The sequence below is a fragment of the Barbus barbus genome, assembly GCF_936440315.1.
Source record: "Barbus barbus genome assembly, chromosome: 35".
Lineage (NCBI taxonomy): Eukaryota > Metazoa > Chordata > Actinopteri > Cypriniformes > Cyprinidae > Barbus > Barbus barbus.
In genome coordinates, this window is record NC_136763.1 from 11,679,542 (window position 1) to 11,704,037 (window position 24,496).

Sequence of the window (24,496 nt, forward strand, 5' to 3'; positions counted from 1 at the left end):
TTCGTAGTAGAATAGTCCGGGTACTGAATTGGCCTGCCTGCAGTCCAGATCTTTCACCTATAGAGAACATTTGGCCCATTATTAAACAAAAAATGCGTCAAATACGAGCACAAACTCTTCAGCAGCTGGAAACCTATATCAGGTAAGAATTAGACCAAATTCCAACACCAAAACTCCAGAAACTCATAACCTCGATGCCTAGACGTCTTCAAACGGTTTTGAAAAGAGGAGATGCTACACCATGGTAAACATGCCCCCGTCCCAACTATTTTGAGACCTGTAGCAGGCACCAAATTTGAAATGAGCTCATTTTGTACATAAAATTGTAAAATTTCTGTTTAAACATTTATTATCGTCTATGTTCTATTGTGAATAAAATATTGGCTTGTGTGATTTGAAAGTCTTTTAGTTTTCATTTTATACTAATTAAAAAACATTCAAACATTTCCGGAATACGGGTTGTAGTATGTAGTAAGGATCATTTATGAGTCCCTGTTGTGAAAACAGGTTTCTGTAGGAAAAAAAGGATTACAGGTGTAAAAATTTCAGCCTATAGTTGTCAGATTCATCTTTCTAAACTTTAACGGTCAGCAGAAAACCGTATAATTTCTTCAGAGTATGTGTTTCTTCAGAGTAATATGTTTTTTATCTTTTGGAAAGAGCAACAAACAAAACCAACCACACATAAGATTTAATGTTTACATAGTATGTATTAGTTTTGTCATAGAAGCTTCTTTCCAAAGTAAATATATTGTTCATCTCTTTTTTCCATCAGTATTATCTTGCAGACAGTCTGCCTTAGCATGATGTGTTGGGTTTTTGTTTTTTTACAAGGCCAGAAATATGTGACAACATGGGCTTGGTGTGTTGATAGAAAAGAATGAGAGGGGATTGAATATATTTCCTCAGTCGAGAACACTGGCTTTGTTTCATGTCTGAGTCGGTGCTTTACAGTCGTGCCGCACACAGGTTTTCTGCTCATATCTTTTTATATAGCTGTCTCACTCAGTTTATCTTGTAGAGGGGGTCCAGCTTATTAATAAACTGTGCCCCAGGCAGCCTTTACATACATTGCATTCTGCAGTCATTTTTTAGCAAACATCAATTAATGCAGAGTTTCTGCGCCGGTTATTTTCAGCCAGAGCTTTTTTCTTCTATTATTTATGAGCAGCGCTCACCGGAATATACAACTCGGCTGCACTCGATGCTGGCCTCCAAGGTTGACCTGGCTCAGAGGCATCTTGCATCATTTTGTCCAGCCCTGCGTTGTGGATTGTAGGCAGCCTGAAAAAGTTCAGCTATAGTAAGAGCAAGGGGTGGGGTTTGAAGAAAATGTAGACATAAGACATGTCGACACATAACCATGACAGGTAACCATATAGATGAAAAGAGCATTTGCAAAGCATGTTGTTTATCGGAGTGTCAGACTGTGACTAAATCGCAGTCACAAGAACAATTGGGGGGGATGTTAGCTTGAACTAGTCGTTTTTAGCAACGGACACCAAGAATTTTATTGTGCGATATTTAGGGGTGCTCCAATTGATCGGTTACCGATCACTATCGGCCGATAATCGCTTGGGGATGTTTGTTCGGAGGTCTCTAAAAAGGCCGATCTCACAAAAAATCGATCTCAAGCTGATGACGCGCCTGCTTTGAGAGATTTGGCATGACGCAGCAGCACCGTCTCAGTCTCTGTTTGGCGTGGGTAAAATAATTATAATGCTGAAGGTGAGGTACAATTCATATTTCTTCATTAAATAACTTATAAAGTCATTTGAAAACCTTACGTGAGATGGAATTTCACAAACGGCATGAGTGAATCACCGCGCGCTCTCTCTCTCTCTCTCTCTCTCAAAAAGCAAACAGCTTCAAATCAAATCGCGTCTGCACTATAAGCGAGCTGCACACTGAACAGTTGACGGGAACTGTCACTTGCACAATCGAGGAATTTATAAATTGCATTTCTTTTTAAGTCTTGCCAGTGTTTAAAACATTCAGCTCTCGCGCGCTCTCCTGGAGGCCGTGCGCTCATGCACACTCACAGCGTACACACACACACACACACATAACGCCATTATCACAGCTGTATGAGGTGCATATTTTTTCCACGCTGCTCATGACGGATTAGAGCGTTCACACTGCACAAGGCTGCGATCCGGCGTTCCAGGAGCGGTGCGTCTGCAGCAGTGCAGAGATAGTTTCCACTGCACTCGCTGAATTAAAGTAACAGCACATTGTTTGCAGTAAATATGAACACGGATTGACACGAAAATGTAGTAATAACACCATAAATGCATATAATTAAAGTCTACTGTGTTTCACAATCAACACATATGGCTTTTTGGCTAGGTTTAAAGGGAAAGAGCACTTTTAGATAAGGCAATAATATATGGTACTCGTGGAGGTAGAAAAACAAAGTTCTTGCATGTAATAAAGATTTAAATGCAAAAGGAAAGGCAGTAGAGCTGACAGTAGTTTCTGTCAATGGTAAGTTTGTGATAAAGTAAGAAAAGTAGTTTAAATGTTTTGCCACTTGAGCAACTTAATATATAAATCTAGAAGTAAATGCAAAAGTAAAAAGCATTGAATGATGTGTTGCTTTGCTTACCTTTGTTGTGTTTAAACACGTCTATGAAAGATTGTATTACTGTACTGTGTAAAAAAATAATCACTATGCTGAAAAAGCATTTTCAGTGACGATGTTTGGATTTGAAATCAAAATAATGGATAAATGTTGTGTTTGTGGTAAACAGCCACAGATCAGTTGCAGACTCCTGTGTGAAAGCACAGTCAGTGCTGCTTCTACACCGCTTACATACTGCACATGGACTGCATACACACTGCAAACGGAGTAGGCCTATGTGTGAACCTGGCATAAAAGGCCACCTCGTCTACAGCTCACAAAATCAGGCTTGTGTTGTGTGTAAGCTATTGCATGATTGTAAAAACAAAAATGCGCTCCATGATCAAACATTTAGGTGAGATAAATATATATTTTTGAAAAATGTTTAAAAAATGCCCCCTCCACCCCTCAAATAAAAAAATACCCTCTCACAAGAGTCACCTAAGAGGGGAATTAATTCTCAAAAATGAAATTCAGGCCCTGAATAAATGTAAAAAAATACTAATTTGGGGTATCAATATAAATAATTCTACATAATAAAAAGAACGCTTTAAAAAGATCGGTATCGGCAGATACTGCATTCTGTGATCGGCAATCGGTGTTTGGCCTCAAAAATCCTGATCGGAGCAACCCTAGCGATAATGACAAAATTACAACTAGGACTGACCAGTTTAAAGTTAATGAACGGAACATTGTAACTGATGTTAAATTTTTTAAAGGTTATAAAGGTGATTTGATGTATTTTTTTATTTTATTTTACACAAGTGTTTGTTCACCTCAGTATATTTTGGTCATCCCATTGAAAATAACATTCAAACTTTAAAGTGTGTGAAATGCTTGTAAGTCACTGAAAATTGCTTGAATTTCTCTCTCAAAAGCTTGTACAAACCCTAAAATGAATAATGTAATAACATTTGACAATTTCTACCACAACACCATGGTTACAGTTAGCGTTACTGCTTCTGGTTTTCTACATCAGCACTGTTTGATCTGTTTATAACAGAATTCTGTGCAGAATTTAATGCTTCTCACTAGATCTCACAGCAAACTTTATTCATTGTATGGCGTATTCAGACACTTCTCACTGGATCTCGTAGCGTTGTGCTGTAACAGTTTCGTTGAAATCAACTTTGGTTCCCGTGTAAAGATATTCTAACTCGGACAAGTTTGGTGCATCACGGTCTGAGCTGATAAACGGTCCGTGCTGCGCAGCTCAAATGAGTAGCGGGATTTTGTTACGCTTTTGTTTCGTTTGCCATTTGATGTTTCTCATATGCAACAGAAATGGCAGCGCTAATTAAACAAATGTGGTGGTCGCGCCAGTGCGACAACGCTTAAAATTTACTCGCACCGCCAAAAAGGGTCGCAAAATGCGACCATTTTGTCGCAGTCTGGAGCTCTGTAAGTGGCTCCTCATTCATTGTTAAAACAACAATTACCATAGTTTCTACCACCTTTAGTGCACTGTCACTTTAAGAGAATGTAAATTGGTTGGACAAAAAGTGTATATGTCAGAAATCACATGTGATAAGCCTGATTGACCTCATGTGTGTTGAGTTGGTGGAGCGTGTTTTCCTCTGTATGGCAGTTAGGCCGGTGTCATTTATAATTGCCACACTCTAGACTCCAGTGAGAGTATCATTCTCTCGGCACACAGCTCTGCCCTCAGGCCACACACAAACATTTTTCTTACTAACACTCGCTTCACTCACATCAAAAACCTCCAATTAGATCCATTCTCTCTCAGCCTGATCCTGCATGCAAAAATAAGTCGAAATTCTGTCTGTACAAAGTGTGACGCTCGCTATTAGGAGTATATTTCATTAGACACTCGCTCTCTCTCTCTCTCTCTCTCTCTCATCCTCCTGCTGTCTCGTTTAAGAAATTCTTTGACATTAAAAATTGTGACTTAGCGAAATCTCATTTATGTTTATCACAAATTAAAAATCGCATTGTTGCCAGGCAATCCTCTTATAATAAGCAGTTTTGGGAGACAGGCGTGCTGAAGTTATCTTTTACCCCAGAAAGAGCAGACAGAGCACAGGGAGACGTTCCTCTCTCCTGCTCATCTCTTTCCCAGAATGCCACCAATTTTGACCTAAATAAAAGGTACTGCTCTTTTGTTGTTGATAAACGCTCACTGCGTATGCTTTTAAATTTCTTGCACCAGAGTAATACCAAATGCCTTTGAATAGAAATCAAAGTCACTTCACATCCCTCATAATCTCCATCCTGGTTGGCTGAGTATGTCTCTCTTGTTTTCCTGCAGGCATCCACACCGTACAGCCTGGAGTCGGATAACTTGGGAATGGACTGCATCATCTCTGGAAGTGCCTCTCCAACGCTGGCAATCAACACTGTGACTAACAAGGTAGTGTTCAGTCCTGGCTCTGTTTCTCCTATCACAGCTGATACCAGCGTCCTACATACCCAGTTTATATTTTATTTTTCCTGCCATGACTATATGCGTGCACTTCATAACAGGACTGACATGTAATGAGAAGACTGAAGTTGAGTCTCATCTATATTGGGCTGGCGTTATGCGCAAAAATCCTCTTAACGGTGCATATGTGGTGTATTGTGAATCGCTAATACCTTAATTGTATATGTCTGTCGAGTCCAAAATGTCAGGTTTGCGCTTACACAAGATATTAAGCTGTACGAATACAGTATTCTTCATCTTTAGGTTTGGTTTGCCTCAGAGGTTCTGTCATTCAGTTAAAGCTGAAGTGTGTGATTTTGTTAAAATGCTTCCTCTTATACCATCTTAATATCCAGAAACAACTATATTAATTTCCATTTGTCGCTCCTTTTCTTTAAAAAAAGCAAAAATCTTGGTTACTTGCAATGAAAGCGAATGGGACTGGTCTGTAAACATTCAAATACTTGTGAAAGTTAAGTTACATTAAAGGTTGTGCTACATCTATAAAAGCTTGTATAATAGTGCTAAATGGTTGCAGTACTTTTCTGCTAGGGAATGTTTGGAGGTCTGATTACCTGCTGTATGCTAGGCATAGCACCCCGAGTGATTCGTACCGTAACTCGCCCTCCGTGGCATGACTTCACGGAGAAGTGTGTAAAAAGGAATGGAGCAAAACACTTTGAAATTTAAATAGGCTTTTTAACCTTAAGCGCTCCACTCTTGGCCTGGTGCAGGCTGCTCGCTCTCTCTGGAGTGCTTTTACAAAGCCCAAAAGCATCAGTTATTAATTTACTTCAGGCATTAAACCAATAGTATTTCACATTAAGCATGGTGTTTAAGATGAGGACTGAGGGGAAATGTGGAATTCATTTGGATTGAATTATAGTTTGTTGGTGATCTGTTCATCTGGATAGAATACAGTATTGGTGCTGTAAATAATATGTATACAGTGTATATAGAACTGTTGTGTTTGCTAGAACATTTCTTTGTAAAACCTTGAGTTATCCTAACTAAAATAGAACCTTATAAGTGACCCAGTTTTCAAATAACAAAGTGATACTGAAATATATATAAGGATAAATTGCATGCAAATATTGACATTTTAGTTTTTTATGGTTTTAGAACACATCCTATATGTTAACACAATAAACCATAAATCTTTTTATTGATTGTTTTATTGAACTATTAGTATTGTTGTTTTTGCACACCTTCAAAGGACTTTTACAGCATTTCACACAACAAAACAATGCAAGCTTAAGGTGTGACTGATTCATGGGGAAGAATTTCAAGATCCACCCATAGTGGGATTTCAGGGTTATCCCATGAGCATATGCTTTCTTTGCCCTCCTACACGAAACGCTGATAGATTAGAAACCAAACACACAGGAGAGTAAAAACAAGACCACAGAGTTCGATGGCTCCTTGGAGATGCTTCTTCTCAGTGTGGGCCTTGTAAACCGAGAACATGCCACGCCTCTTGAGCACTTCATGCCAAGCCACAGGAATTCCCTCTTTCCCATACTTTCCCGCCTGCTGGTGCAGGCCAATGGGAAAGCGCCTGTGCTGCATAACATGGAGAAGGAAAGCCTGGCTGTGACTGAGCATTCTCTCTCTCTCTCTCTCTCTCTCTCTCTCTCTCTCTCTCTCTCTCTCTCTCTCTCTCTCTCTCTCTCTCTCTCCCCCCCCCCCCCTGACTAAATGATCACTATGCTATTGCTATGCTTTTCCCTCTCTGTTCAGTTGGCTGAGCTTCGTGAGTAGGCCCAGATGGAATCTGCAGACTTATTTTCTATGATGTTTTAAAGAGAATCTGCAAAGTGAATTAAAAATGTTAATCTGACTGTACTGCAGTCTTGAAAGAAAGTTAGGATATTGAAATGTTATATACAAATATTATTTAAATGTAATACTTGATGCTTAACATGAACTTTCTTAATCTTTTTCTTAAATTGCATAGCAGAAATGAATGTGAAATGTTGCTAAATGAATCAAAATATATTTGATATAGGTGTATAATGTGTATATATAATTTTGTTAATATTATATTGATGTATATTTGAATATATTTTATATTATATTATATATTATTTCTAACTTTTTCTTTAAATGCATAGAACAGATTACTGCTAAATAATCAAAATAATTGTGTGAGAGAGAGATTTGTAATTTAATGATATACATTTTTAAATATGATTTAAAATATATTTGACATTTATTATTTTATATTGAAAGATTGTAACAAAAGATGGATTGAAGCCTAAGCTGAACTTTCTTTCTTTCCTTCTTTTCTAACATTGTCTTTAAATTGCGTCAAAGTAAACATTTTCTTTTGAATGCGAGTTATTGTTAGAGACACCTGGGTGGATTTCTCTTTGATTTCATAATCCTCGTCTCATGCTGAAGATTAGTCGCCCGTATGAAAGACTCCACTGGCTTTTGACTTTAATGCACAGCTAAATATAGCGCTCCTTTTCCACCGCAGCAAACACACAGGAGTATTTGCAATGTATTTGTTCACCCCTTACCTTTTCTCTGCGTGTTACTTTCCCACTGTGTATGTATGTGTGTGTGTGTGTGCGTGCGGACATGCACACAGTGTTAGTATGTAGGCGTCTACATTTTGGGCCTTGAACAAACCACAGTGTGACGAGGTCTTTAAATCATACTTTATGGATACAGGGAGTAAAAATAGATTGTGGTTAAAGGCTCACGGCTAAAAACTTCTTTTATGACTTAATTACATATAACATTTATACTTGTTCTTCACACTAGGTTTTGATTATAATTGTAACTGGTTTCTGCATGATTGAATTTTCGGCATGCCTGAGCTTAGTTGCACACAGGGTTAGTTGTTCTGGTAATGTACTGTTTCCAGGCCTAAACATAGCTGAAAGAGGGAAGAGTTATAATATGCAAATCATTCCATGACATTAACCCCCCATCCACCCTCAATCCAGTGCAGCCCCAGCAGCCGTTATGCTCCGCTCTTTTGATGAACAGGGAATAATAGGATTGGGAAACATTTATTCTGCTTGAATGGTAATTCTCTGTAAGAGACCGTGATCTGTAATGTGTCTTTCTATCTGCTATCGCGCTGAGTCAAGGGAGAACGGGACCGAAGAGGTTGCGTTTGCATCTCTTGCGGCAACCAAAAATATATTGGGCCTTTCACTATCGAAGTGGTTAACCCTAGGTTTTAGTAAATATCCATACAATGAAAGCCAATAGGGTTTAATGCAATTTTGGACCCCATTGACTTGCATTGAGACATTTTGTTAAAATGTTTACACAGGTTTGTAACGACATGATCGTAATGTTTTAATTTTTGGGTAAGTGACCGGTTTGGTGTAGCATGAAAACCTCTGTACATCCTTACTAAGGCAGGTGAATCTTGGGACTTGTTGCGTGGGTTTAGTACTACTCTGCTGCTGCCAAGACATGCGGCGTGTGATGTGAGCACGGCCAGCATTGTTGCGATTCCATTCATCCTTTCCTACCATGGCAAACTCAATGTAGGACTATTCTCCCAGGAGCTCATTATATTCATTCCCATACCATCCCTCCAATGCCTTATTTATTCTCATTTTGCAACCAGCACGTATTTGCAGTTCAGCTTTTCAAATGATAATTGGGATTATCATTTTGAAGTGGAGGTTCTTCCGCTTCGGGAAACTGCACATTCAACAGTGCACACAGAAAGGTCAGGGTCTCTGTAGCATTCGGGACCTTTGTGAGCTGTCCCAAACCAATTTGTGCTGTGCGAGTTGATGGTTCCAACGCTGCCAGCATCGTGACCTTTACTGAAGGAGAGCTCTCCTCTCTCAGCCATCTAAGACAGCAGATCATCTTGCTGGCCACCAGTCACGCTCTCTCTCCATATGAGCCACAGTGTGGGGCGCAGCATGTTAGCGCTGACCTTACTCTTGTACAGACAGTGTTGCGTACGCATGCCACACGTCACGTATGTGACACATCCGTAACTGTTGCTGTTATGAAAAGTGCTAAGAATTCCCCTCAAAACCTCCTGAAACCAGGCAGTTTCTGTTTGATTGTCTCCTTTTCCTCAGCACTCCACCTGTGGTATCATTTTGTCTTATACATGCCTACATATATACAGACAATAATAATATTTTAAAAATCTAAAAAATTATTTTATTAATAAAAAATATTAACCATTAAATATTTTACATACAATATTCATATCATATATTTGTGTGTGTGTGTGCGTGTGTATATTAGTGCTGTCAAACGATTAATCGCGATTAATCTTATCCAAAATAAAAGTTTTTGTTTACATAATATTTGTGTGTGTTCTGTGTATATTTATTATGTATATATAAATGTAAACACATGGATGTATATCTTTTGAAAATATGTACATGTATTTGCATGCATATGTATATTCATATAATTTATATTATTTATATAATATAAATTATATTACCAATTATGTTGGTAATATTTTACCAACATAACATATTTTTCTTAAATATATACATGCATGTGTGTGTATTTATATAAACATAATAAATATGCGCAGTGCACACATTATGTAAACAAACTTTCATTTTGAATGCGATTCATCGAGATTAATCGCTTGACAGTACTAATATAATATATTATATTATATATTGTATGCACATACACATACAAACACACACACATATAGCTCCTGTATATTAATGTAGTAAAAAAAAAAAAAAGAAAAAAATTCAAATTTTCATACAAATGTGTTTTATATACACTTTAAACATTTCATTAATGGAAAGTTTATTATGCAGCTATATTGAGATAATGAAGAAAAACGTGTTTAAAACTTACATGTATAGTTACTTTATAAATACATGTGTTGCATGTTTAATATTTTTAATACATATATTTATATACATTTAATATTTTTATTTTGTATTTAAAAATGTAATACATTTTTTAAATAATTACATAGTTCAGTTCACAGTTGTTTGAAACAATAAAAATTTAAAAGTCTTGTCAATAAAAAAAAGTTAATGTAAAGTTAATAAAAATGTCAATATTGTATATAAAATAATTAATGGTTAATGTTTCTTAATAAAAATGTTTTTTTTGTTGTTTTTTTTAGTGCTATTATTGTAATTAATTTCACGTATACAAATATAATTAAATGAAAATGTGTACAGGGAGTTGTGTTCGGTGTACAAGGGAAATGTCCTTTTTAGTGTCATTAAACACTTTGCTGTTATTAAAGGCATAACATTTTTCAAGTTTTTCATAACCCTAAGAAACCAACATGAACAAAGAGTACATGTCTAAGAACTTGGCACTTGTGTTTTAAACTAGATTTGTATCATAAGCACTCATTCATTGTCTAAATCATTGACCCTTTCTCTTTCTTGATTTCCAGGTGGCATTGTACAACCCTGACCAGGACGGGAGTGACAGCCCTCGAAGCAGCCTTAACAATAGCCTCTCTGACCAGAGTCTGGCCTCTGTTAATCTCAACAGCGTGGGCAGTGTGCACAGCTACACACCAGTAAGAGCTGAATTCTCAAACTTTACAGGCACTATTCTGCTCTTTAACCTCTCGTGAACCTGAAGCAGAGCTCTTAATTTGCTGAGTTTTATTGTGGAGCGCTGCTTTATGAGAAGCAGCAAGATTCCAGTGCGTTTGTCAGAATGCTGGAGTATGGAGGCCTGTGCATGGGAGCGTGCTGACACAGAGGTTAAGGGAATGAAAGGCAGAGCTCATACTGCTGGAGCGCTGCTAAAGAGAGACGCTGCCTCTGATGTCCTCCCACCAGAGAAGCCGCTTCTTTGTTGTGGTCCCCTAGAAGCCCCGCATGCTTCTCGCTCCAGGCTCTCAGCATTGATCCGGTACAGACACTGATAGATTCACTTCAGTGGGCCAGACAATGCTCTCGCTCTCTCTCTCTCTCTCTTTCTCTCAGTCCCTCTGTCTGCTTCATCCAGCTGATTTGAACACTGTAGTCTGTTTGAACATAACCAGATTATGTGCGCTCATCTTTACAGTGATGCATAGCGTGTCATCTGACTCCCACTGCTCATATTTCTTGTTCAATTAGTCTCTGCTGCTAACTAGTGTTTCCTGCTCTGATTTAGTGGTGCCTAATTTCATGTGTAGTTTTAGTTTATAATGTTTTAGTATATTTTTAAAGATAGTATAGAATTTTAATATTGGCCATTTATTAGTGATCAGCATGGAAAAAATTATCGTCTTATCAATGTCATCCAGAAAATTAATAGGGTGCATACCTGGCTACCTGAGACTATTGCATTTTCTAATCAAACTATCTCTTAAATTTTCAGGCATTTTCAGTTAACCTGTACTAAATTAATGTGATTTGAAGTGTAATATATTCACAAAGTTTTGTTGCTGTAAAACGTATTTTAATACAAAATAGTGTTTTTGTGTAGAATAATGCTGGAAGCATTTATTATCAGTGGGAGACACTGTAGGAAACACCGGTGCTAACAATTATCTGTTTACGGGACTTGTTTGCAATAGCTTTAAAATGTGTTCAGATAAATGTATTTCCCCTCACTAGTTCGCACTGACAGCTAGAATTAGACTTCTTCAGAGTGGCAGATGACTGTTTTGCCAGCCTCTCCAGTCTGCTAAACACTGTTGTCTTGAGCTAGACATGGCAGAGCCTCTGCCCTTGTGTATGCCACAAATATGCTCAGCATTATGGAGGCCTTGGGAGCTATTCAATGAATCACTCATTCTGGGCATGAAAGGAATCTCTTCAGACTCAAAACAGTGAGCAGATCCCATTTGGAGTGAAACACTTACATGAGAGTTTAAGACTCAAAAGCTAATTCGTTTTGATGGGCAAACCTGTACTGGATATTTATCATTAGAAAGATTTGATTTATGAATCAGTGCCTGTTTTTTGCAGTGCGCTTTTATGATCTTGCTGTCGATTTCAGTTGTGTTGCTCAGTTAGTTTCGCCAAGCTGTTAATTAAAGAATAAATAGCCGTAAAAACAACTTCCGAGAGACTCTCAGGAGACGTGTCTGTTTTGATCATTGCTGTATGGTTATGTAGAGATTCAGCCGAGCTAGTAAATAAACGGTCAAGATTTGGAGAGTTTTGTGCGCCTGAGATTTGTCTCCTGCATATTGTATTGCAGTGTGTCTGGCAGTTCATTTCCTGTGCCGTGATGCTGAGTGCTGTAGTCAGTGCTGTCATGTTCTATCTCAGCTCTAATCTGCCGGTCACTGGGCCTGGCTGAGCAGTGCTGCTGTTTAGAGTGGCAAGGCTGATTTCTGTCATTGTTGCTATTGCTAATCTTGTGTTCGTTCCCCTCGCACCGCAGTCATCCTCCTCTCCTCCCTCTTCAGGTGACGAGTCATCCAGAGTCGGTGTCCCAGTCCATGAGCTTGCAGCAGGCCCCTCAGGCCCAGTACAACATACCGGAACGTGACAAGCAGCTGCTCTTCTCCGACTTCGAAGATCTCAGTGCCTCCTTCCGCAGCCTTTACAAGACTGTATTTGAGCAGTCCTACAACCAACAGGGTGAGTTGCACACTCGGACATCCCATCAGACAGCTCGGGGAAAATATGTAGGCCAAGTCTAGTCTGCAGAGTTTTTGTGCAGCTTGCAGAGCTTAGAGTACTTCAGGTTTATTGGTAGCTGAAAGCATCAACAAATCAGCCAAAATAATTCATAAACCAACATGCAGAGAGTGGAGAATATGTGGAACTCTTCAGTTCTGCAGAATTCGGAGTGTGCAGATTCTGAATGGGCCTGCCATGAGTCATTTCCAGAAAACTACATTTTTATTGAATAATTTATTCATAATATTTACTGAAATGTATATATTAATGTTATGATTTATCATATGTATTGGCTGAATAGGCCTCTATTTTTGGAAAGGTTAATCTAATATTTTATACATAATTTGTCATTTTGTTTATCAAAAGAAAGTACTTTAAAATGGATCAAAGCTTTATTTAATTCAATTCTTAAATAATTTAGTTGTATAATGTATAATATAGGTAAAATAATTTGATATATAATTTATGTATTTTATATACTATTAAGTATTATATCAGCTGGTTACTTAAAATGGATCAAAACTTAACTTTACATCATTATTTGTTTTGTAATATATGGAATTTAGTGTCTAAACCAAAATAAATACAATGCAGCAGACTATGACCCTCTATGTAGCTGAAAGCATATAGTACTTTATAAAATAAATGAAGACAAGCTTATTGTGATTCAAGTTATTTATCTAAAACTGTATTGTGCCTTTTAAATTAAACACAATTAGCTTCCTGTTTATGGGTACTTTGAGGATTTATTTGGAAAAGAAAGTGTTCAAATTATGTTTTTTTTTCCCAAGATATTGTCTCAGTGTACTGTAAGATTTTTTTAATTGGAAGAGATTTTTCCAGCTTAGATGGCAGCCCATGAAATGCAGTGCTAGATTTAGTTCTCTGCGAGCTTGCCTGTCTTTTAGAAGTTAATTCCTATTGTTTGTAATCTGATTGACTGATGTACAAAAAGCACTTGACAAGCTGGTTGCACGCAACGCCAGACGAGCCCCCGCGTCTAACCTACTTTGCTCAAATCAGATGCTTTTCATGTTAATGTTTCCAAAGTGAACTTCTTTAATCTATCATCTATGTTTCATTAGCTGAACGTTGTTACCTTTTTTATGTGCATAAAAGTGAAATCTCTTAGCCAGACAAGCTTGGGCAATTAAAATGAGCAAATAAATCTGGCGAGAGGATTTCACACCCCACTGCTGGAGACACTGAGCTAATTCACTGGCTTTGATAATAGGTAATGAACTTGCATTATTATTCAGGGGGGCTGCTAGCTAATTGCTTTCTGTGCTCTCCCATGGTTGGACAATAGGCTTTCTCTGCTGATAAGAGATGCACCCCTGTCACCCCGCCGATGAGTGTTCTCTGGCGATTGCAGCGATGCAGGGCCCGCAGTCTGCTCTAAAAGCTCTCCACTGAAATAGGTTTACGGTGCCAGCGCCATGATGGACAGGGCCTCTTAAGACTGCGAGCTGCACGCTTCGCTGATTGCTATTGAGTGTGCAGATGTTGGAAGCTTGTCAGGCATTTTCAGAAACTAGTTCAAAACAATTGTTGCACGAATGAAAACTTGGAGAGAGAATAATTCTGGTGCAATTTAAGCGACGACAACTTTGTGCTGAGTCACTGTCTCGGCGCCCCGGTGCATTTTAAAAAGACAGTTTCAAATGTTTTCAAAATGATTTGGCCTTACTTGCCACATTGATAAAAATAGTGAATGATGTGATAAGATATGATTATGGGGAAAGTAGGAAACAAGATCAGAAAAAGTTGCAAGCTGGAGTCAAGCCCATGCTGCCTACACAAGCACAATGGCTCAGTCAGATAATACATGGAGGTTAGCCCTCCAGGCTACAGCTTCGACCGACGGTTTTTATGTAACACTTTACAGTAAGGTTCTGTACATTAGTTTGTCAATGGGTGAAGTCTTGTGAAATGGCAATAAACATGCATTTATTACAGCATTTAGTAATCTTGTTGGATTCACATTTGCATGTTATTAATTAATTGTACTTGTTGTATAATAAAAAGTAGTTTTGATATTACATTTTAAATTAATCAAAAGAAAAATATAAATGAATGTATAATTTTGCTAACTCTTAGTTTGCATATTAACATGAATTTTTACACTTTCAATATTAAACATCTGTTACTATACGTAGAAATTAACATTTAAGATTAATAACCAGCAGATTAATAAAAGTAGTAAATGATTGTGCCTTATTATTAAAATAAATGAAATGTTAATTAAATGAATTAAAATAACTAAATGCTAAAAAAATCTATTAAACATTAATATTATTGTTAAATGCAAGTTTATTTGTGTAAATGTTTTATTAGTGTTACCTTTCAGTGACTGATGAAATAAAAATATAAACGTGCCATTTTTTTAACTGACAGCTTGCTTATGCATAAAGTGCCTAACTAGTGTTAACATTTTTTTTTAAACCAATTTTTTTTTTAAGCATAAAAAACGCTTTGGTGGACACGCGGCCACCAAATAAATTATATTTAATTCAGAGATTCCTCCGCATACCACTAGTGGTATGCGTACCACACTTTGAGAACCACTGGTTTAGACTGACATGATAGAAAAGCTTCTGATCAGATGCAGGCAGCCTATTTGAAATGATGCTGTCTGTTTGATCCTTACAGGTCTGATGGGTATGCCCTCGGAGTCGTCCCAGCAGACCCACACCTCCTGCTCCTACCAACACTCCCCCAGCAGCACCATCAGCACCCACCCTCACAACAACCAGAACAGCATCACTAACTCTCACCCCAACAATATCCCCAACAGTGGTAGCCAGGTGCCTCTCTCCCACCCCCCTCACTCGGCCCACAACTCGCCCCACGGACAGCACCTCTCCCAGCATGGCCCTCACACCCAGCACAGCCAGCACCCACACACGGCGCACAGCCAACATCCCCAGCACACCCAACACAGCCAGCACGGGCAGCATCCCTCCCAGCACCAGGCCCACGGCCAGCACACACCGCAGCAGCACCAGAATCTCTCCCACCAGCCTCATCCTGCCCAGCAACAGATGCAGTGCAACACCGGTAAGAGTCTGTGTCTTTGATAGTTCTCGCTATCTGATAGTCTCTCTTGCTTTGTCTCAAACCCTCAGCATACTTCCTTTCATGCTGGCATTGCCCTGACAGGCCGATTTATTCAGGCCTCTTCTAACAGTCATTTATTTTAGATTAAGAAATTTATGGCAACTTTGGAGCAGTCAGCAGTAAATCACAGGGTGATTTATATAGCTCGTCTAATGAGAACAAAGCAAATGCAGCACACTTCAGAGAGTAGGCCTGTAGCAGAGGGTTATGGCTCCCCCTGCTGCCTCAAACAGGAAGTGCACAGCAGCTTCCACACATTCAGAGTTCTGCTGTCTGCTGTGGCCTTCACTACCTTCTTGTTTTGTCTGCAGGTCTTCCCAGTGACTGGTACCCCAACCTGGATTCGCTAAAAGAAAGCTGCCGCATTGCCAGCAGCTACAACTGGGCTGATGTTGATCTATCACCCTTCCAAGGTATAATCAAAATGTCTGTTTATATACTAAATTCACTGTTGTTGTTATCATCAAGAGACTAAATGCTAATTAAAAAGAGTGCATCATTTAGTTTTTTTTAAACCTTGTATAAAATACAATGATGCATTTTGAGTTGCATTTGATAATTGTATTGTCTTTTATTTGATTAGTTTAAATAAATTAGATTTTATTTGATAAGATTAAGTTTAAGAAATAATAAGGAACCTTATTATTAATGTTTTAAAAAGGTTGTGCTGTTAACCTGTGATAACCTTTTTAGTGGAATTCCTTGATGAATAGAACGTTAGAAGTACAGCATTTATTTGAGATAGAAATCCTTTTTAAATGTCTTTACTGTCACTTTTGATCACACTTTTAAATATTCAATTGAATGTATTTAAATAATTACCCTTTTATTTTTTACTTTAAATGACTACTATTTAAATTTATTTTACTGAAATATACTATAGCAATATGTATACATTTTATATATTTAATATAATTGTTTTACATTATACGTGTGTGTGTGTGTGTGTATTTTTATATATATATATGAGATAAATTGTGTAGGCAAAATTTGAAAAAAAGAACATTACTAAATAAAGAACAAAGAACATAAAGAACATTGCATTGTTTCATTACTTACAAAATTAAAAAAAGATGTGTGTGTATTTTTGTGTAAATAATGAATCAATGTTCTTTATTAATTGGCAATCACTGGAAAATTGCTTATTAACTTGTACAAAGGACCTGTTAAGCTATTTCTGTGGTTTGTTTTGTATATTAACTGTGCATTTAATTTTAAAACAGTGGCGTTTAGCAAGCGGTTTCATTTTAGTTTTGAGAAATCAACTGGACAGACTGATTAAATAATCTGTCACTGTTTTTCTGAAGGTTTGAAAGAGAGCATGAGGCAGGCGGAGCTGAATAACTGGTCTCTCGAGCCCACTCAGATAGCAGACCTCTGCTCCTCCATCAATCAGTTCTTTGCTCGCACTGGAATCCAGCCACAAGGGGCAGTGCAACCTCCAGTGTGCCACGGCTCCATGCATTCAAAGCCCAACCAACACATCAACACAGGTGAGCGGAATACAATCCACAGTGCCACATATTAAGACTGCCACAATATTAAGATAATAACATCAGTGTGTTTTTCAGGAAACATGTACATGGACTCGAGACAGAGCTTGAGTTCAATGATGGGTCCGCCGGGATATCCTCATATGCCACCCATGAGCAGTGCTGGCCCCACTATGACAGGTCCTTGTCCTTTTCAGCTCATATAAATGTGGCAGCATGTGCATCATGTTGAACAGGATGCAGTGTTTAAAATATATATATATTTTTATATAATATCATTTTTATATAATATCATTATCACAGATATTACTATCACTCATACTTGGCATTAGAGAAAAAAAAACCTAACCTAAAGAACACACAATATAGTAAAATGTTTTCTAAAAATGTATTCATTCCTGTAATGGCAAAGCTTAATTTTTAGCAGCCTTTACTCCAGTCTTCGGAGTTACATGATCCTTCAGAAATCATTCTAATATTTGGTGCCCAAGAAACCTTATTATTAATGTTTTAAAAAGGTTGTGCTGTTAACCTGTGATAACCTTTTTAGTGGAATTCCTTGATGAATAGAAAGTTAGAAGTACAGCATTTATTTGAGATAGAAATCCTTTGCAACATTTTAAATGTCTTTACTGTCACTTTTGATCAATTTAATGCTCCTGAATAAGTGATAATTTTGTTTAAACTTTTCCCACATCATTTATGCTATGGACGTTAATGATGCCTTAAAAGGATAGTTCACCCAATAATGTAAATTCTGTCATTGATTCCTCACCCTCACCCTCAAGTTCCCTTGCTGTCTATGGAGGGTCCGAAAGCTCTTGGATTTCATAAAAAAAATTATTTGTATTCCAAAGATGAACAAAGGTCTTAAAGGTTTGGAACGACATGAGGGTGAGTAATTATGGCAGAATTTGTGTTTCTGGGTGAACTATCTCTTTAAGTCATGCATTTGAAGGAGCTGAACCATATATAGTGACTAGGATATCAAAGAGATGCCCTGATTATTTCCAAAACACCCTAGGAACCACACTTAACTTGAAGACATAGCAACAATGTAAAACACATTCAGAGCAACTACATGGAAACAAGCATCTACACCTTTGTGTTTCGTCTGCAGTTTGTATTGCATATTTCCACAATATGAGTCGAAATACAGTTTTCTTTAAAAATCTCTGCATGCTAAAGCATTGTACGTCGTGACCGTTCCCCTCTGCTCTGCCCTCAGGCCATCACGCTCAGATGAACCAGCAGCATATGATGCCTACTGGAAACTTCCAGATACGCCGCATGCCTGCCGACGACATCCAGGACGACTTCGACTGGGACTCCATCGTCTAACCCAGTCCCCGAGAGCGAAGAGTGGTGCAGACAAAATGAGAGCAGAGCGTATGGAGGCAGAGTGTTTGTGTTACAGAGCAAGAGGGCTGGACCTGAGGTGTCTGCATGCCCGTGACAGATGGCAGATTGGAATGGGACACTTGAAAAATAGTGCAGGTGTTGTTCATTATGACCTGAAAGAGACTCATGTGTTCCTGGTGTTTTTATGAAACAAAAACAAACAAAAAAAGATATTACTTTGAAGACAATCACATTTACTAGGACATGTTTAAGTGATCGCTTTTGTACTTGTCCAAGGGGCAAGTAAGTCAAATGTCTCCCGACCCACAGCCTCTCTGCAAACTTACCAAGCTCGCCCCTGCTCTTCAACTGTTGTTCTGTGATTTTTCGAGTGATTGCATCCGGCTTGTTCTCCCCTCTCATGGTGACAAACTCAGGCCTCGACTGCCTATCAGACAAGATTGGCTCCCTCATTTGTGTTGTGAAACTTCATCTGAGATGCAGGGCACTTTCCAGAAGAGGGCCGATGGTGCAGGTAACGTGACACTCGAAGCACCTGCCGTCGTTCAGGCACAAGTAGCCCTATTTTTTGCTCCTCCGACCCTACACACTGTAATATGCCGACATCGCCATGCATCCAAATCCAGCAGATTTTACTGATTGTTAAGGCTCATAACGAAACGTGTAAACCACATTACCTGCAGTATTTGTACTTGTGTATCTTTGCTGTCTGAAGTGCGTCATGTTTTTGTCACTAATAGTTTTAGGCTAGTCAGAACGTGTCCGTCAGAAAATGATATCGATCCAGACCTCACCATTATCGATTTCCTCTTCGCTTTACGTTTGCATGTACAATCCTCGTTCTGTTGACCATCGCCCGTCGACCTGTAGTCTCCCGACCGGACTGTGTTGCTTTTTGAGTTTGTTTAAAGCCCTCAGGACCTGCCACTGAAAATTTCACGCGTTATTTCGGAGCGATCGCTTCCCTGACCTGAGATTTGTGGGATACCAGAGAGCCCTGTTCATGTTTTGAAATCAACCTGCTGTGTGGCTCTTTACAGTAGCGTTGAGAAGGAGATGAAAATCACGTCAAGGCACATTTGCTTAATGGTCCGCAATAAAAGAGCCCTCTTTATTTTAACCCTAGGACCAACTGACATGAATTCGCTTGCTCTTTGCTGCACTGACAAGGACTTTTTGCAGAGAGCGTACCTTGCTTTTGAATGCTGGGTGTAATACTGAGAGAAAGATGATGACTAAAATACTTAGATACACTAATAGCCTTATTTTGGAGGAATGTTAACTGCTGCGTTTGAAATTCTACTACCAAGAAGTTGTGCAAAGTTTAAAATCACACATTCAGACTGTCCTTCAAATAAAAAACATCAACCTGGATGCAGGAACCAGACAGTAACTGCATCCTGCTCTATCAAGTGTAGTGCCCTTAAGCAGCTGTAATTAGCATACTACAGTCTATATTTTAAGAGGTTTAGTTGAAAGTGTCTGCTAACTTTACAAACCACAGTGTCATTATATTATATTAGCGATATTAAGGAATGTTTTTGTGCAATATAATTAATTTAGGGCTATCAGTGATTACAATCATCTCTTTTGAAGAGCACAAAACTAATGCACAAGATCTGGACTAGAATAGTGGAACCCAAATTAGAAATATGTCCGGTCTTTGACCTGTAGCGGGGTATTTCTCAGTGAGAAAAGCAGCACTTGGATTAGACCAAATTTTAGAGTGCAGTGCTGGTTTAGAAAAGCCATAAAATGCAGTTGAAGAGGGAAGGGGTGGATCTGTTTCTCATAGCTTGAATGTTTACGCACACCTTGGTTTCCTTGGTCTTCAGTAGTTTTCAGTCATCTTTATGGGCTTGGCTTTATTATTCATCAGAGTGTAAGTGCTAATAGACTTGGAAAAGTGAAATGATCTTATGACAATCTTTTTTTTTTGTATTTCAGTATTATAAACTCTCAAAGTATTTACACTAGTTTTGAGATGTATTGGCCTTTGATCCCTAAGGCCCTTAATATAATGCCGCAGTTTGTCGTATGTTCTTCATAAAAACACACACATTTAAACCTCAAAATCAGAAAGAAAAAGAAATTATGGTTTACATAAAAAAATATTTTAGGTCCAATAATATTTGGAGTTCTGATATTAATTAATCATGAAACGTTATCATTATTATAATGGCAAATAAGTACATCTTCCTTCCAAAATTCCTATTACTGTAATCTGTTCAGACATTTTACATTTATTTTTCTTTTAGTAATTCCCATTATTTTCAGCAATGATTCATTAGTTATTTTCTCATTACTGTTAAACAGTATTTTAATTATTTAATGAAAAAAAATATAGTTGAATAATTACATTTATCTTAAAGGCAGTCAAAAATAGTGCTATTTTGCTTTTTTTCCCTTACATTACTAGTAGTGACATTTTAACAGTCCCTATATTATAAAATAAAACAATTTACTTGAATAAAATAAAAAAATAAAAAATAGAAATCCAATTAAATTGCCCATGATGCTGATTTTGAGAGTCTGCTCCCATTGCTTGATTCTACAAGGAAGGAAAACCGGTGACAGAATCGTTATCCCCTTTACCCCAGACAGACTGTTCAGCGTCTGTGTTTTTTTGATCGACTGCGACGCTGTGCACATTGTTCTTAAGCTAAGCTTCATTGCCCAATTCTGCTTTGGCTCCCTGCATCCTGTTCTTGCGTTTGTTTGGATACTGTTGAAGTGTTCACGAGCCTTGTTCACCCAGCCTCAGTGTTTGTCATACAAAGAGCTTTGAGAGCTTTTATCTGGTCATTTGTGCACTTTGAAAAGAATTCAGAAGCACAAACGCTTACGTCGTTCATTAACTCAAGCAGGATCTCACCTCGTTTGCTCACTGCCGAGTGAACATCTGGCGTCGATCCACCCTCGGTGTGAACTTTAATACCATACTGTGGTGTTCACCCTCGATCATGGTTTGTCTGGATGTCAACTGCAGAAGGAGGGTCAGTTTTCGGTTGGAAATATTTTGTATATATTGCCAATCTGTTTGTGGTAGTGATGTGTTTGGATCTCTTGTTTGCCAAAGAGAGAGTTTAATTTTGCAACATTTAAGGCAGCAGGTAATTGGCTTCCTTCCCAAGTGAAGGGTAACATAAGTCTGAAGGATCGGACTGAACGGAAAGCATAACGGGAGCGCTAGAGAATATGAGCTGGACAGGTGATGAGCTCTCTCTCTCTTCCTCTTTTTCTCAAAAAAGAAAAAGTAAAAACATTGCTCCTTTGATTTTGTGTTTGTGTTGTGTGAAAGTTTTAACTGTTTAAAGACAACTCCGTTTTCGTAAAACAAAAGAAAAAAAGAACTAAAAACAAGTGGGGATGCATCTGCCAGAGAGATTACTGTAATCAAGGAAGAAGCCTTGTTACATTTACGGGAGAAAACTGCCAACAAGTTCTGGTATTTGGAGCCTATTTTATTCATTGTTGGTGTGTCGTTGTGCTTATTGTAAATATATGTCTTTTCGATTGTCCTTTTTTCCTCTGGGGTGGTGAGGGATCAAGGCAAGGGCTCGGGTTCACCTGTGAAAGAAAAGAGGGAGATGAATACAGAGTATTTTGTTATTGTCCAATCCAAGGGTGACACAGTATGTATATATCTATATTGTATATATGTGATGAAAATGCGTTGGCTTTTTGTGTGACACTACCTTTTACCTGTACTATGGTTCAACATTCAGTGTTTCAGTGTTTATATTCTATTTTAATCTTTGTTTTCTGTTTGATTTTGTCCTGGTCATTACTTGTATTTGTTGTTTCCTTTATTTCCCCCTTTTTGTCCATTTTGTTATTGCACGGTTTATTACTTTTGCTGTCCAATAAGATGACACGGCTTCTCTTTGTATTGGTTTTAGTGCTGTAAAATAACTCTGAAGTGTCATTAGGATTGTCAATACCACCCCTTCCCCCGATATGCATGAATGGCACTTAAAGAAATAAAATATGTTAACTTCACTGTGGAATCTTTGCTGCTTCGTGATATTTTTCATATACATATCCAGGCAAAAACTGAAGTACTTGCACAGAATACTCCAAAACGCCTAAAAACTGAGTTCGATAGATGAAATTGATATCCTGTAAATTGTTTCTGATCCCAAATATTCTTTTTTTTTTTTTTGCCTTTGTGACAGGACCGTGTAGCGATGACAGGAAGCGAAGTGGGAGAGAGAGAAGAGGTCCTCGAGCTGGGATTCAAGCTCGGGACGCCCGTATTTCTTACATTTTTAACTAACATTAACCGCTGTTTTTTTAGAGATACTAACTGAAAATTCATCAATGATGTATAGAGCATTCACCGTTGTCATTTTTACATATTTTTCTATGTAAACGCACCAGACAGACGTGATGTTTGTTTTTGCAGCATCCGTCACTTGACATAGTACTCAAGTTAAAAAGTTAAATAAAAAATTATAATAAAAACCTGTATCTATAGATTTGTTGACATACAGATATATAGATGTTTTCATTCCATGTGAATGGTCCTTGCTTTTTCTCATTTCATAAATGGTATTAAAACAGCCCGAAAGGACTTGAGTATTAAAATATTTGTGCTGTGTTCATCTTGCTGCTAGGCCAAGTGCTTTGTGGGAAAATAATATACAGGTACAATTATAAAATGAATTTTTTCAATTTAAAAGATTATTGCCCACATTTGCTTTATGAGCAGCCATGGAATATTTGGGATAAGACATTCAGTGTCCACGTACGCAGTGTCAATTTATTTCATGAAACATGAAAGCAACTGACCCTAAAACGAACTTTTAAGGTTGCAATCTCACATTAAACTTCAAATCTGATTCATTTTTCATCAAAGCGTTCTGAACACACTGTAGTCTGGTATGGTACACGTGCAGCTGAGCCTCAGCTGTCACAATGGGTTAGAACAATAAGCTTGTTAACTAGCCTGTTTTTGCTCAGCAGATCTAGGTTAGCCGTCTTGCTTTTTCAGTAAAAACCTGTTTCTGATGACAAGACAGCCGTTGACTGGATGTTCTTAGCATTGAGAAGCTCTCTCAAGATGCTGTAGTGTTTGAAGCCCCCTACAAGTTTGCATTTCCTCACACTTATGTATTTGGTGCACTCACCATGGTGCTTTGAAATCGCTTAAGTCTTTGTAATCCCAGTTTCCACCTGAAGAGCACACACAGTCCCTTGGTATTTTACCGACCTATTTTGAATTTGACGATCTGGTGCTGTCACTGACTTGGCGGTCTACTTCTAGTATCTGAAGCTTATGTTCAGAGCCACTTGAAAATAGATTTTGTTAGTACATTCACACACGCATCGACCCCTCAGCCCCATCAGATCAATCTCTTCAACTTGATCTGGCATCTTGGAAGACATTCCAAGACATTCTGTGGGAATCCTTTAAAAAAAAAAAAAAAAAAGCTCTTTCTTTTTCATGTCAAATTTATGGACGTGAACTTTGAGTAAGTCTTTGGAAGGTCTGTCAGGACAGCAATCTGATCTAAACTGCTGCAAAATAACACAAATATTACTCAGACCACTGACCATATTTTTAGTGGAAGAAATACAGTAAAACTCAACTATTTATTGACAAAGAAACATTGCAATTTGTCTTCCTCCTGCTTCTGAGATTTTTTCCTGAAATAGGTGATTCTGAGAAACCTGTGGATGATTTAGACGAGCCTAGCAATCCAGTGGTGCCCAGGGTGCCACATACTTTCTGCATTGCAGGCGCTCTAATATGATCAGTGTGCAGCCTCAACACTGCTATTGTTTAGAGTCCTTGTGCTTTTCAGGAGGGGTTAGCTGAGGTCTGCTTCTGGACACTGCATTCTTCTCTCTAATGATTCTGATCACCGTGGGCTCTGCAGGCAGAGCCAGATCAAGAAAAATGTGCTGAATC

At 38.1% G+C, this 24,496-nt stretch overlaps 1 protein-coding gene across 1 annotated transcript in view; it reads left to right on the forward strand.

Moving 5' to 3' along the window:
* LOC306855167 (forkhead box protein J3-like) overlaps positions 1-22,587 on the forward strand; it is a 108,808-nt gene extending 86,221 nt beyond the window's left edge. The window contains exons 5-12 of the mRNA XM_079393640.1: positions 4,893-4,994; positions 10,426-10,554; positions 12,388-12,562; positions 15,257-15,664; positions 16,036-16,137; positions 17,032-17,217; positions 17,296-17,397; positions 18,446-22,587. Coding sequence (XP_079249766.1) covers positions 4,893-4,994; positions 10,426-10,554; positions 12,388-12,562; positions 15,257-15,664; positions 16,036-16,137; positions 17,032-17,217; positions 17,296-17,397; positions 18,446-18,558 — 1,317 coding nt within the window. The 3' untranslated portion in view covers positions 18,559-22,587. The remainder of the gene's footprint in view (positions 1-4,892; positions 4,995-10,425; positions 10,555-12,387; positions 12,563-15,256; positions 15,665-16,035; positions 16,138-17,031; positions 17,218-17,295; positions 17,398-18,445) is intronic.
* The last annotated feature ends 1,909 nt before the right edge of the window (positions 22,588-24,496 follow it).